General features: G+C 41.9%; 1 protein-coding gene across 1 annotated transcript; it reads right to left on the reverse strand.

The window, feature by feature from the left end:
* Positions 1–1,987: 1,987 nt before the first annotated feature.
* Positions 1,988–14,639, reverse strand: LOC306927726 (short transient receptor potential channel 2-like). The gene is made up of 13 exons (XM_079507564.1): positions 14,399–14,639; positions 12,033–12,725; positions 11,007–11,207; positions 10,371–10,535; positions 9,758–9,932; positions 9,140–9,358; positions 8,578–8,740; positions 8,136–8,228; positions 6,379–6,571; positions 5,516–5,643; positions 4,194–4,266; positions 3,784–3,901; positions 1,988–3,322 (listed from the first exon to the last, which is right to left on the reverse strand). The coding sequence occupies exons 1-13, from the start codon at positions 14,411–14,413 to the stop codon at positions 2,442–2,444; spliced, it is 3,117 nt and encodes a 1,038-aa protein (XP_079363690.1). The 5' UTR covers positions 14,414–14,639; the 3' UTR covers positions 1,988–2,441.
* Between the last annotated feature and the right edge of the window lie 279 nt (positions 14,640–14,918).

The following is a 14,918-nucleotide window of genomic DNA, read 5'->3' on the forward strand; positions in this document are numbered from 1 at the left end:
GAATGACAGATTTGATGGTAGGACAGTTGGTTTTATAGTAGGATAGTAGCATAGTAGGAAATATGTTAGATCGGTTGAACATTCAGTCTGTCATTAGTACGTCAATAGGGTTGCTTACCTTCTCACTCAGTCTCCTGAACTAATAATTAAAAAAATATATATAATACAGGAAGCTCCTCGGACTGCAAAAACTGTTGAATATTTATTGACGCTACAGCTGTTGTACACAAATAAGAAAGCCACTAATAAGTCAAAAACACAGCTGGGTGTTCGTTTCTCAGCCTCCTAAATTCATTTATGGCTTTTAACAAACACATCAGAACTTCTGCTGCAGTGCAAACAATGCATAATGTAGAAGGATATGCAATGACGTAACAAATGCAAACAGGAGATTATTTACATTGGGTGTGACAGCCTTGTCCTCAGGACAGTGTATTTTTTTTGAGAAGGATAATAGTCAGATAAGAGTAAGATCCACATCTACTGTTGTGGCAAGTAAGCTACTTACTGTAGAATGCTTGTGTTCATGTGAGACATGAAACTCACTGGCCCTGGAACGCCTCGGGATCCCCCCGGAGGAAGTTACCAATGTTGCTCTGGAGAGGGAAGTCTGGAGCTCTCTGGTGGAGATGTTGCCCCTGCGACCCAAATACGGAATAAGCGGTTGAAGATGGATGGATGGATGGAGACAGACTGACAAAGCAAAGAAAATGTAGTTTTTTACAAGAGCAACAACATCTCTCTCTACTACTACTACTACTAGTACTACTACTACTTTCCTTTGAATGACGGAGTCTCGAGAGACTAAATAAAATGTGACAGTAAATGTCTCCTTTGCTCAAAGGTAAATAGCAATAGCAACCACTATAAATATATCCATTGTGTTTCTTAACAACGTTAAAGAGAGATTCTCAAAGAGATTGTAAAGACTGTTGTTTATTCCCTCTATTTATGCTCTGTCGAATGATGGTCATGCACTTAGTATAATAGCATATCTATAAACTTATAATAGCTATGTTCGGCTTCACAATCTTATACGTGTAGCAGCATGAGCTGTGATTGGTTGTGAGAGGACCTACATTCATACATAAAGACAAAGCCTGGCCTTTAGCCACACTGTATTGTCATGTGACATTTATAAATGCATGTCTATGCTGTAGCTGCATCTACTCACCTATTAAAAATGGCTGACATCATTCAAGCTTGAATGTTTGAATGTTGCAACTTGTGAGGATGGACTAAAGACCAGCCAGGTTGTTTTTCCACTGTAATGTGTACTGTGTGGTGCAGCAGGGACTGGGATGGGATGCTTCAGGAGATGAATTAATGAGCTGGTGTTGCAACCACCAGGGAACAGCACGCACACGCACACACACACACACACACACACACACACACACACACACACACACACACACACACACACACACACACACACACACACACACACACACACACACACACACACACACACACACACAACCACCAGGGAACGGCAAGTGTAAAGCAAGCTGAGTCTTGCAGATACTGTAGCATCAGTCTTCCTGCCCCACACACACACACACACACACACGCACACGCACACGCACACACACACGCACACGCACACGCACACGCACACACACACACACACACACACACACACACACACACACACACACACACACACACACACACACAGGGAAGACACTGCAACAGAATTGCTCCTAATGTTTTAGGAGCTGACTGCATTGAGATTCCTTGAAACATTAGTTACATACAAACAAAACACAATGAGCAAAACTGTTACTTTTTTTAAGTTTAAGTTTTATTTGTATTAAAATTCACTATAGGGTAAACACTTAGTTAGCAATTCAACCCAATCTTGAATAATTTCATGTGAGATTGCAACATCACATTATGAGGAAGCACATGATAACCCAAGCTTAACTGTAAGCATTAGATCTTGGTACTCAACCCTACACTGTTTTTCCATTACTGTGCGCTATTGTAATTTGGAGTAAAATATTGATTAATGAAATGGATTTCGTACTGCAAGGCAGCCCTCGCCGCTGCCACTGATGCTGTTCTAGGCTTATCGATTTAAATGGCCTTCTAAACCAATTACTAAGCTGACTTCAGCCTGACAAGCATGTTTTTAAAGGGACACTATGACAATTTTCAACTAACCCGAAACCCTAACCCTAATGTTCGATTTTCGGTTGTAACACTGATCAGATCACATTGTCTAGTTTGCTTTGTGGCAAAATAGGGATCTTGACTTCAGAAAATGGCTAGGCGAATGTTTGTAGGAATACAGAGAAAGGACCCGAATTTCATTGTTGTTCCTATAGAGTAGAGTAGACTATGATAATGATCAACCATGAACAGAAAAGCACATTAAAAGAGTGATAGTGTCCCTTTAAGTGGAGAAACTGCTGAGGTCAGGGACTTCCTAGCGCTCATTCAATAGAGCCCTCCCCTTCCTGTGAACCAAAGCCAGTGTCCTTGGAGCTGCTGCTTCCCGTTGGAGACACCTTTGAGACCACCTTTGTGTTTACTGGTGTTCCAGTGCTCTCCTTCACACCAGCCTTCTGTGATACACTATCCTCCTTTCTGCCAGCCTTCCCCTTTCCCATCACCTTCAGCTCTATGTCTTTGAGCCCTTTCTCTACCTCCGTCACGTCTGCTATGTCGACCTTTTTGTCACTCGCACCTCCACCTGCCGCATTGGCTTCTAAAGCTCTTCCTTGTTCACCTTGTTCCGCTGGGCTCTTGTCACTCGCCGTGGCCCCAACTTCGAGTTTTTCACCCTGACCTTTGTCTACCTTTTCCTCTACATCTGTTACCGTACCTTTTTCGGTCCTCTCTTCGTTCACTATACCGTCTCTGTTTTTCTGTTTTTCAGCTGGCTCATTGCTTTCCTCCTTCTGCTCTTCCACCTTTCCCGTTACCCTGCCTTCTTCCATTCTAACAACATCAGCGTCTGTGACCTGCTCGGATCCCTCTTCTCTGTCTCTGCTCACGTCAGCGTTCCCCCTCTCCTCTGCATCCACCTGCTCCTTTTTCTCATCTAATACCTCCTTTTCTTCATCTACATGCTTGTCATGTGCCAACTTATCCTCTGTATGGTGCTGAAGAGGCATGTGTTCATTTTGCATGAAACCCCTAAAGTTGTTTTTTGCACCCATGATGTATTTGCCCAGAATGGAGGAGCCTTCTTTTGTGGACCCTTGCCGTGCAATGTTGTGGCCTTCGTCCACCAGAGCGTGCTTCAGCAGTTTGATGTCACCGTGTAGCCTGCCCATCACTTTGCTCAGCTCTGTGATCCGATTGCCGATATCTGAAATAATCACAGTAGACTTAATGCTGGAATGTCTTCCTATTTCTAAAACTGTTCAGGATTCAAGTCAGCCTTTTTGTATTACAATGCTGTATTACAATGACTGCGTTGGCCATGTCTTTATCTTTCAAAAGGTGTTGTGAACCCTTGACCACAAAACACATAAAACTATCTATTATATGTCTTTCATGCACTGCTGTTGTACTGGAAATAAGGGTGTTTTAGTGACCGAGGACATTTTTTGAGTGGTGCAAACCACTCCAACAACCAGCTTTGTCTGTATCTATGTTTGTGTACCTGTATACGTGTCCGTGCACAGGTGAGCATGGTTACCATGGTCACTGACATTACATCAGACCACAGCTGATCAGGCTATATAAGACCTTGCACCACTCAGTTCACAAGGGTGTGATTTTTACACTATGTATAACTGCAATGTCTTAATATAATGGTATCACTACCTTTTCTTTTGGTCTCCTCAAACTCACGGCGCGCTGACTCGATGTATCGCTGAACCAGAGCCCCGACCACCTGCTGCCGGAAATTTGCCTGACCTTCATCAGGATGAAGGTCATCACCCTAAATGCAGAAATAGGACGATAATGCAAAACAGTGATTCTCAAACGTCCCATCAGTTTGGTATGCATTTATAAGAGTCTATTTATTTTGTTCCTAACTATGTTATTTAGTTGGGAAGTAGGAGCGTTTATCGAAAAATTTAAACACTCAAGTAAAGTAAAAGTACATCAAAGGACAGTACTTGAATAAATGTATTTCGTTACTTTAAGAGACGTGAGTCTACATAATCTCTAGGTACAATTCCAAGTTATTTTAGCATTCATTACACATTGTATTTGAGCAAAACACTTACCATAGAAGCTAAAGCGGGATAATCTGACTCCGACTTGCGTTTACAGCAACAGCATATTCGCCTAAAGATACCCCTTGAACACAAAATATAAATAAAATAAAATAAATAAATAAATACAAACTAGTAAGGTGCGTTCAGTAGCACAAATCTCCGCCAGCTAGGAGGCATGGCCTAATGATATAGTGTTGTGTACAGTTTTCTACCTACAGCCATGAAAGAGTAGAGTATATGATTTCCAGTTATACATAATATCTATCGTCTTCCTCCCTCTCTCTCATACACATTCATTGCCTAAATATCTCCATCTTTTGCTATGGGGCATCATGTGATAACAATGTCTTTTACTTGTGGGCCTGGGGTATGAAAGGGTACGGGGCAATGGGCTTGTAAATGGTCTATTATTGAATATCCAAAGTATAAAATAGGGCTTAATAAATAGGTTAATGCATGTTTGTTATTAATCTGAATCTGCAAATAACTAGTAACTAGCTATCAAATAATTGTAGTGGAGTACTGATATAGTACCTCTGGGATGTAGTGGAATAGAAGTAGGATTGTTACTCATTGTCTCATTTTACTACCTCTCGCCCTCTACCTTCCCTACTCAAGTAAAAGTTCCTAAAATTAATAGTGATATTTACTGATAGTAAATATTGCTTTAGAATGTTTGTTCAGTAACAGGGATGTTCCTGTCTGTCAAGCTCTTTATTAAACAGAAATTACATGTTCAGGTCAGGTTGGCTCCCTGCATTTTCCCTCTACACCCTTACCCCTTATTACCCTAAACTTATTTGCCATTTTTTACTATTTTAAAACATTTAAATATAGTTCAACTAGCCAATCTACATCGACACGTTGTTAGCTTGTAGATCGGCTCTTTGTACTATTTTAAAATGTTTTAATAGTAAAAAATGGCAAATAAATTAAGTTTAGGGGTAAGGGGTAAGGAGTGGCGCAAGATCTAGGGCCAAATCTCTTGGGCAAAGTAGACGATCTCCGAGCTCACAATGCATCACATTGCAATGTTCATCTATCTATTTTTATGTTCATCTATTTTAGCCATTCTACTGCCTAATGTGACATTCCAAGAATAGGGACACTTGGGTTCAAGTGGTCAATAAAAAAATTGACATACTCAACTTCAACTTTAATAAATATCAAACATTGAGGTTCTTGGTTCTTGTGTGCGAAAGAAATTACACTGATTAGCCGGACGGACGGCTACACAGAGCCAAATCCATGAACTCCTGGTGGAGATAATTAAACTGACCTTAGTAAGATTTCTAATTATACAATTCTAGAGAATGTTGAACATTTCTTACCGTAAGAGGTAATAGAATGCCTTTGGAGAAGGGATAATATTGAAGGGCACAGGCATAGTGAGACCCTCTCGAAAGTAACTGAGATACAGCTTTGACCTGGCAAACTTCCACTCAACGTCAGCATCATCCTGAGATCAAAACCACAAACACCAAAGTACCACCAGTGTTAATTTTAACGGCAAATCTTGAATTAGTTTAGTCATAGTCTTTTGCATAAAATTTAATTTATCTGAGATTCTGATCGAGTCATCTGAAAAGTTTTTGTTTTAGTCTAGTTTTAGTCAAAATGTTATTTTGGCAGGAGTTGATGGTGTCGTAATGGTTGATTTTACACTTGGTTGCATGCTGAAAATAGCCACTCACAAGCTCACAACGTGTCGCGCTGCTACGCCTTGTAAGCTTGTAGATCGGCTATTTTCAGAGTAAAGCACCCGAGCGCAACCAAACAGTAAATGACTTGTCTTCTACTGGATCTTTTGTTTATTTGTTGACAAAATTGTCAATATACTGTATGTAGTCTTAGTTTTAAGTCATCATAGCTTAATTTTTATTCTGTTTTTGAGTGGTGCAACCACTCCAAGGAACAGCAATGTCTGTGACTATGTATGTCCGTGTTAACCTATGTTTGTGTGTGACTCATGTGTGACTCATGAGTACCAGTAGGGGCGCTGTCGTGCCAGAAACAGAGAGAGAGAGATAGTGCTGCACTGTTGCCTGCTAATGCGAGAGAGAGAGGGGGGGGGGTGGAAGGGGGGGAGTTGCACCACTCAGTTCACACAGGTGTGATTTTTATTTGGCTGAATGGTAGTCGACAGACCTTTTTCGTCATAGTTTTATAGTCAACAAAATGAACACCACCTCACCTCGATCTTCTGGAAAGAGTTGGTGATCATAGCAATGAGCATGTTGAGCAGAACGATCACGATGACCAGGGTGTAGATGCCGTACAGTATCCTGCCCACAAACTCTGCCACCACGTAGCTGGGCATGTCCACAGTGTCCTGGTCCGCTATGCCAAACATGGTCCAGAACAGGAAGCGAAAGGTCTCGTTGAATCTACATCGGAAAGGGTGGAAATGATTATATCCTGATTAGTGTTAACCCATTTAGGCCTGACGTCGAAATTAAAAAAAAATGTTCGCTCTGAAAGAATATATATTCAAAGATTTGTGCCGCATTTTTACGATTTTTCAAAAATAGCAGATCTACAAGCTCGTAGCGCGCCACTCGGTGGCGCGCTATGAGCTTGTAGATCTGCTATTTTTCAATAGCTAAAGTATAACATAATGCTTAGTTAAAACACCAAAAGGGGTTCCCGTCCAGAATGGGTTTTTTCATCAATCTAACTGTTAATAATGATTCATTCTTTCAGTTGTTAAATCCTTATTTAATCTTGTTTGCGGATGAACACATTCTTACCCACCGCCCTGGGGAAGTAGGCTACTTGGAGGGAAGTGCATAATTAGTTTTACTGTATTTCCATGTCTATTAAAAGGTACACTGTTTGTACAAATAGTTTTGTTTTCTGCAAAAAAAGAATGGAGGTAAACATTTTAGCGCTTCTTAAATTATTTTATTTATCTTAAAACACCCACTACTAGCATCAGTGTTTGGTCAAACAAACAAGACAAGTGGGCCCTGACAATTTTCTCAGCTGCAGTGGTGTGTGTGTAATCTAATGAGCTCACCCCAAAAGCGAAGTCGCCTCACGCCCTCACCCCAAAGGTTTTTAAATCAGCCTCATGGTGCTGCTATATGCCTGCTTTACGTTTTGGTCTATAGCTCTTGAACCATACAATTAAAAGAATCCCTGGATTCTTTCGTTGATGACATAACTCCATATGTAACTCTTTTTTTTTAATTAAGCTTAAGCAGATACAGGCTATGAGAAAAACACATTCAAAGAGCCTATCAATGATCTGCAGCTACTCAGTCAGGCTTATGTGTAAACTGAATGTTGGATGAATAACAGTCCTTTGTGGGATTACAGTCACTGAGGAGGTGTTTGTTCAGCCTCTTCTAGCAGCGTGAACACTGATAGATGTAATAACTCCAACAACCGCTGTTCCATATCTCTACATATTCCACACTCATTTCACATTTACAGACTTTTTTATATTCCATACCAATTGGCTATAACTGGCTTGCAACGTTTGTGGAAGGAGCCTATTTGACAAAAAAATTAAATGTAAATGATGAATACAGATTTGAATCACATATTGAGGTTGCATCTACACAGCCTGAAGCCAATAGCAATCTTATTTAGACCCAAATCTTTGTTGCAGAAACCTGATTTCTTTGATTTAATTATTATTATTATTTGTAACAATCTTGACCAAATTAGGTATAGGCTATGACCTCGGCAGTCAAACTGTTTGATATTCCATAGCATCGGCTACTGTAGCTTTATTTTTGTGCAGTCAAAAAGCATGCCTTTTCACTTGCATCACGTTGTCTATTGTGTGATGTTTATTTATTAGTGCTTATTCATTACAGTTAGTTATTTTTTATTCTAGATAGATAGAAATATAATATGATTGCTTTGGATGGTAATATTAATGTTGTTTTTATATTTTTGAGTCATAGCTTTTTGAATAATTGAATGTTGAACCTCTCTTACTTGCCAAGACGTGGAGAGATGACATACGGAACATAGACATTGTTGATACCACAGAGGAAGGCTGTTCCAATGATCATCAGTATGAACATGAATCTGAATGAAAAGAAAGGTTGCTGGGTTTTTTTCTCCATTTATTGTAACTGTGAGAGTAAAATGTACCTTTTAATCGTTTTTACTTTCAGTTAAATTAACATTTTACTATTTTACTGCACAATATTATACAGTAGTATCATACCACTGTCACATGTGTTTATTTTTCAATACAGTGTTTCTTCAGTTTAATATTAAAGAGTGTGGTATACCATCACCTATATAGCACAACACCCTTAACCTGACTCCGCCAGATGGGGCAGCAGAGAGTACACTGGGTTCTACTCTCTGCTGCCCCATCTGGCGGAGTCAGGTTACAACACCCTTACATTGCCGTTAAGCCAGGTCTCACCTCATCATGTCGTCAATCATCTTCCCGATGGAGATCTGCAGCGTCCCCAGAGACTCATGGGCAGGCAGGATGTATGCCAGACGGGTGAAGCTCAGCATGCTGGTCACAGCAAACAGAACCTCTGCTATGAGTTGAGGGTCTTCCTGAAACCACTCCTTGCGGTCTATACAACACAGAACCACATGAGACGGTCCATTCCATTCAGTGACTTTCCAATCCAAAGAGATAGGATCCGACAGGAAGCACGCACATCTCAAGACATTCTGCAGGTGCTGGTCAAAAATATACGTACAATGAAAAAGGAATGGATATCCGCACACTGAGTTGTAGCTCCCAGGAAGATTTATTTATTTGTTACAACGTTTCGACCTCTGTGGGTCTTCGTCAGGTATGATGATACCTCTGTGGGTCTTCCCACAGAGGTCGAAACGTTGTAACAAATAAAAAAATCTTCCTGGGAGCTACAACTCAGTGTGCGGACATCCATTCCTTTTTCATTTTCCAATCCAAAGCCATAGAAAAGTAGCCCGGATAAATAAACCAAATAAAATCTATTTCTCACCAGTTTGAGTGAAATAGTGGCACTCCTCATATACTTCCGTTATATTAGGAGCCAGAGGAGCCAGGCAGAGGAAGTGACCTTTGAGCATGATGAGCACACGCAACGCGAAGGAGGCGATGTACATGCTGAGAACCATCACGTCCAAGCAGTTCCACCAGTCCCAGAAGTAACTCCGCAGCCCTTCAAGGAACACCTCCTTGCACTCGTACCAGAAGAACCCTACATAGTGACAACACGGCACAACATCATAGTACAAGATGAGCAAAATGGTTGCTGTGTGAATATGGTCTGTAATGGACACAAATAGTAGGAAGGCATTACAATTTACAATTTAGGCATTTAGCAGACGCTCTTAATCCAGAGCGATTTACATTAAGCAAGAACAAAAAGCATGGGAATACATCACATATATAAAAAGCATTTATCAAGAAACATGCGTAAGCTAAGAACGTAGCTAGAACATATCTATATAATGACACTGTACATATAAACTATACATATATACTATACTATGCTGTACATATATACTATGAAGTGCTATGACTACATACAATGCAATTATTGTGCTGTCTACATAACATGCTATAAGTTACATTACAGTAGCGAGAGATGGCCTACCAACGACCCACACCATGTGGAATGAGCTGTGCAGGAGGGTCTGCTCGCGCGAAGCGAATTTGTCTCGATATATTTCCATGGTTATCGACTCCCCGAGCAATGTGATGAGAAACCACAAGTACGACGCGGCATGAAGGAGGAACTTGATTACAGGAATCTTAAGGATCTTTCCCAGCTGGTGAACAAAAGACATCAAGTTTGAGGAACACGGTCAATGGTATGGTAAAAAATAAATGGTGCATTTATATAGCGCCTTTATCCAAGGCGCTTTACATAGATTGTGCATTACATTCACCCATTCACACACACATTCATACACCGATTGCGGCGGAAGCCATGCAAGGTACCAACCAGCACATCGGGAGCAATTTGGGGTTCAGTGTCTTGCCCAAGGACACTTCGACATGTAGACAGGAGGAGCCGGGATTCGAACCGCCGACCCATGGATCATTGGACGACCTGCTCTACCTCCTGAGCCACAGCCGCCCGGTATAATGTCTACAATGTGCATTACCCCCTGTATCACAGCTCACTAGGAAATACACAAGAAAAAGAGCTACTGTTCTATCTAAACAAACAAGCCATCCCAAAATGGTACTGTTTTTTTTTTTACCTTTGACTTGGGTGCTATCCAGTAGATGAGGCTGAGAAGAGGCATGGTGAAAAAGATCCCCAAAGAGACCAGCAGCTTCCAGGCGGTTCTACTGCCCCTCCAGCCTGACAGGTTTCCACACCAGATAGAGGATAACACCTGCTGGCAGATCGGATGGGCCACGAACTGCAAACCAAAACATGCACACAACCACGAAGAGCCATGAATTAAGAAGAAAGCAGACTATAGTATATTCTTCTGCCTGCATGCATGTGTGTGACCGGGTATAGAGGGCATGTGTGTGACCGGGTATAGAGGGTATGCGCATGCATAAAGTGAATGGCAGATCGAGTGGCAAATCGAGTGGCAAAGTGAGTGACAAAGTGAATTTAATGTTGTTTAAAGTCATTTAATGCAAACAAATAGGACTTTTCTGTGTGGATGTATGGGCTGTCAAGGCCAGAAAGTGGTTTTGTGCCACTCAGTAGGCGTCCCGCATAACTTCCGGGTATGATTGTCCCTGGCTGTAGGAGTGGCTAGCACCACTCAAAAAGACATTGCAGTTATACATTGTGTAAAAATGAATGTTTAAAGGTTTTTTTAAAGGACATTTGCATTGTGGTTTCTTAATATTACATGTATATGTTTTCTTACTACCTGCTTGTGGTTGTATTTCGCAGCGAGTCGGAGACGTGACAGGGAGGGTATGCCCTTTTCAAAAGCCTGAGCGTCCCCAGCGTCGTCGGTCTCGACCCCATAGCTGTTCAGTATGGTCGTCACCTCACTCTGGTTCCGACACATTCCCAGCAATTCCACAGCAAACTCCTCGCAGACCAGCTCCAGACCCAGATAATCAGGCTGAGGAAAGAGGTACCAGAACATACTCATCAGACCAGCTCCAGACCCAGATAATCAGGCTGAGGAAAGAGGTACCAGAACAACATAATCATCAGACCAGCTCCAGACCCAGATAATCAGGCTTTAGGAAAGAGGTACCAGAACATAATCATCAGACCAGCTCCAGACCCAGATAATCAGGCTGAGGAAAGAGGTACCAGAACATAATCATCAGACCAGCTCCAGACCCAGATAATCAGGCTGAGGAAAGAGGTACCAGAACATAATCATCAGACCAGCTCCAGACCCAGATAATCAGGCTTTAGGAAAGAGGTACCAGAACATAATCATCAGACCCGCTCCAGACCCAGATAAACAGGCTTTAGGAAAGAGGTACCAGAACATAATCATCAAATACTCAGTATTTCTAAATGCCCAAAATTCAATCCATGCAAGGAAACTGGGCGGGAACCCCTTTTGGTGTTTTAACTTAAGCATTATGTTATGCTTTAGCTGTTGAAAAATAGCAGATCTACAAGCTCATACGCGCGGTACAGAGTGCCGCTCTATGAACTATGTAGGTCTGCTATTTTTGAAAAATCGTGAAAATGTGGCGCAAATCTTTGAATATATATTCTTTCAGAGCAAACGTTTTTAACTCAAATCCCTGGAATAACATATTTTCAGATGGGGGTCGGCGGCCAAATACAATTCTAGGGGTCCTTGACATGAAATAGTCTGAGAACCACTGACATAGAAACATAGGTTTTTCAAGAAAACTATCAGGATTTAGAAGACATTTGTAAAATCGGCCTCAGTCCAAAATGGGTTAAAACAGTGTCAGACCTTGAACTCTGGTTCCTTCTTGGCGAGCTTGCGCAGCTCCTTGCTGAGGGTGAAAGCGTGGAGCATGGCGTCTTCAGACGTGATGCACATGTGGGCACGGCTGGCGATGCCACGGTAGGTGTTGATGCGGGACAGAGAGAACTTAAGCAGGTCGTACTGCCGGCCATTTCGACATTCCAGACAGGCACAGGAGATCTTGTGTGGCAACGGGATGGAGTGGCCCTTTTTGGAGAGCATGGTGACTATCTCATACAGGTCCTTCTGGCAGGCTAAGGTCAGAGGGGTCACCCCGGGGGCAAACTGGGAATTGTCGATGGAGCTGTCGAAGATAGCCTGAGAGAAGGAACGCACGTCCACCTTGTTGCTTTTCTCCAGGTCTAGTCGGTCCAACAGGCGCTTTACCACCCTGGGCTGATTAGTGTCTACGGCCACCAGCAGTGCTTCGTGGATCTGACGGAAGTCAAACTTGACCCCCAGCAGGAGCGCAACCATGGCGTCCTCGTTGCCCAGACGGATGGACAGGTTGAGTGCCTCCCTCCATTGTCGGTCTTCAGAGTCGTCCAGCTGGCGGATGATGCCATCACCGATCTGCAGCAGGCTATTAATCCTATCCACTTTCCCTTCCTGGATGGCGCTTTTGAGTTCCGGAGGGAACTTCATCTTCTTGTTCACAATCTCGCGCCATTCTTCTGGCTGGAAACAACGAAGGAAGCACAAAGGACAATATTTTGTCACATTGAATTAACAAATTGAACATTTGATATTAGGGGAAGAACGGCAACTTCCAATGTAATTAAGTCATTGTTGTTAACTAATGATGTACAAACATCTCTATTTTAATCGTAAAAAAAATCTGAAACATTGTCCATATAGTGAAAGTGATGAATTTTATTTTATTTCTTTGATATATAACGTCAATAACATTTAATTATATCAGCTATTTTCAGCATGCAACCAAGTGTAAAACTAGAAAAAGTGCCCTTCTGGGCACAGGTCTCCACCAGGAGGATAGGAGTGTGTGTGATGTTTGGCAAAATGTTTAGGAGTAATATAAACATGTTTGTTTGGGGTTTTGTGTGTGTGTGTGTGTGTGTGTGTGTGTGTGTGTCGTGACTTGGCCTGTTGTAGCGCCACCATGAGGCTGATTTGAAAACTGTCAAGTGGCATTTCTTTCTCAGCCTAGTGGGAATAGGCATGCACAGTTTCACCGCAATCGGACGCTGCGTTGAGGAGTTGTGCCGATTTGTACAAAACGGGTACAAAACGGGCTACTCCTGAAAACTTTGGAAGCCAATGGTAGCCAATCAGGATGGATAATTATGATAAATCAAACAAATCACATGATCACATGACTATATGGAGAGCATGTGTACTGATTTGCGTGAAATTTGGATAAAATCTGAAGGAGTAATATTAGAAAATGTGTTTTACATATGTCGGCCTCCTGGTGGCGCTATAAAGAGCAGATGTGAAAAATTCCAGGCAAAGGTTTTTCCTTGACCTCTAGGGAGTTGGCATACAAAGTTATCCACAGATCCGTGCAGTTAGAGGTAAGAACACAAATCGGTCAGTTATAGCGCCACCATGAGGCTGAGTTGAAAATATTCAAGTGGCATTTCTTCCTCGGCCTAGTGGGAATGTGCGTGCAAAATTTCACGCAAATCACACAATGTGTTCATGATTTGCAGCATTTTGTTTAAAACTGAGCACTCCTGCGAACTCTGGAAGCCAATCTTAGCCAATCAGGATGGAGTCTGAAAAATCTGAAAGACCCGTTTTGTTGAATGGCTCTAGAGAGACTGTGTACCGATTTGCGTGATGTTTGGACAAAATCTGTAGGTGTACTGTCAAAACATTTGTTTTGCACAAAGCGGCCTCCTGGTGGCGCTATAACAGGCCAATGTGAAAACTTTGGGGCAGAGATTCAGCTCTGGCATTCAGGGAGTGTGTGTGCAGAGTATGGCTACGATCAAGCCAACGGTGCCAGAGATTAGCTGTTCACACACACGGACGGACGGACGGACACACGGACACACGGAGTGCAAAACATACTCTCTCCCCATGCCTTCGGCCTGGTGGAGACAATCAGCCATCATGCCATCAAGGCCTGCCAAAATACATTTTTGTCGACAAATTCAACTGTAGATTTAGTCGACTAAAATCATATAGTTGACTAAAACTAGACTAAAACTACAACTTTTTAGATTACTAAAAAGTACTAAAACTAATTATATTTTATTCAATACTATGAATTAACTAAATCAAAGAATTTAAAACTACTTATTCATTCATTTAAAGAACAGCTGGAATATGCATCTCATAAATATCAATTAATGCTATTGTATACAAATAAATATTATGCTTACCGAGAGGTTTTCCATCGACAATTAAAAGTACAGATCCGTGTGGCGTTTCCGAAACTCAAAAGAGCATCACTCAGCGGAGTAGATTAAACTATTAAACGGGTTATCACCAACTAAACACTATGGACGGAGCACTGTGTTCATGCGCTAGTCGCCGACTGTTCAGACCATGGAATCATACCCACAAACCAAATAACACATCTTCACTCCCAGGGGCCGGGGCCAATTAAAATGTAACCGCGTGTTTCACGCTTGGCCTGGCCCCTAAACTCAAACAGGATTCAACTCTGCCCTTCCCAAAGGAAACACTTGACGATACAATTAAGGTAACTGTTACCAATTACCATCTCAGCAGCAGCTGCCGTTATTCCCCAGAGGCAATGAGCCATTAGGAAATACGTTCACAATGTGAAATAAACATGGAGCGGGTAGCCGGGTAGGCCTACCATTTAAAATGAATCTTTTAGGTTTGTTTCGAGCCTGCGCAGGTGATGCACATTACCGATAGCCTCTGTAGGAAGAC

This window comes from Electrona antarctica (genome assembly GCF_951216825.1).
Source record: "Electrona antarctica genome assembly, chromosome: 8".
Classification (NCBI taxonomy): Eukaryota; Metazoa; Chordata; class Actinopteri; order Myctophiformes; family Myctophidae; genus Electrona; species Electrona antarctica.

Coding starts and splice junctions, on each gene's coding strand:
- LOC306927726 (XM_079507564.1), bottom strand. Junction 11,208..12,032: donor AGAAGGAACCAGAGTTCAAG/GTCTGACACTGT, acceptor CTCTTTCCTCAG/CCTGATTATCTGGGTCTGGA. Junction 8,741..9,139: donor CCACTATTTCACTCAAACTG/GTGAGAAATAGA, acceptor TGTGTTGTATAG/ACCGCAAGGAGTGGTTTCAG.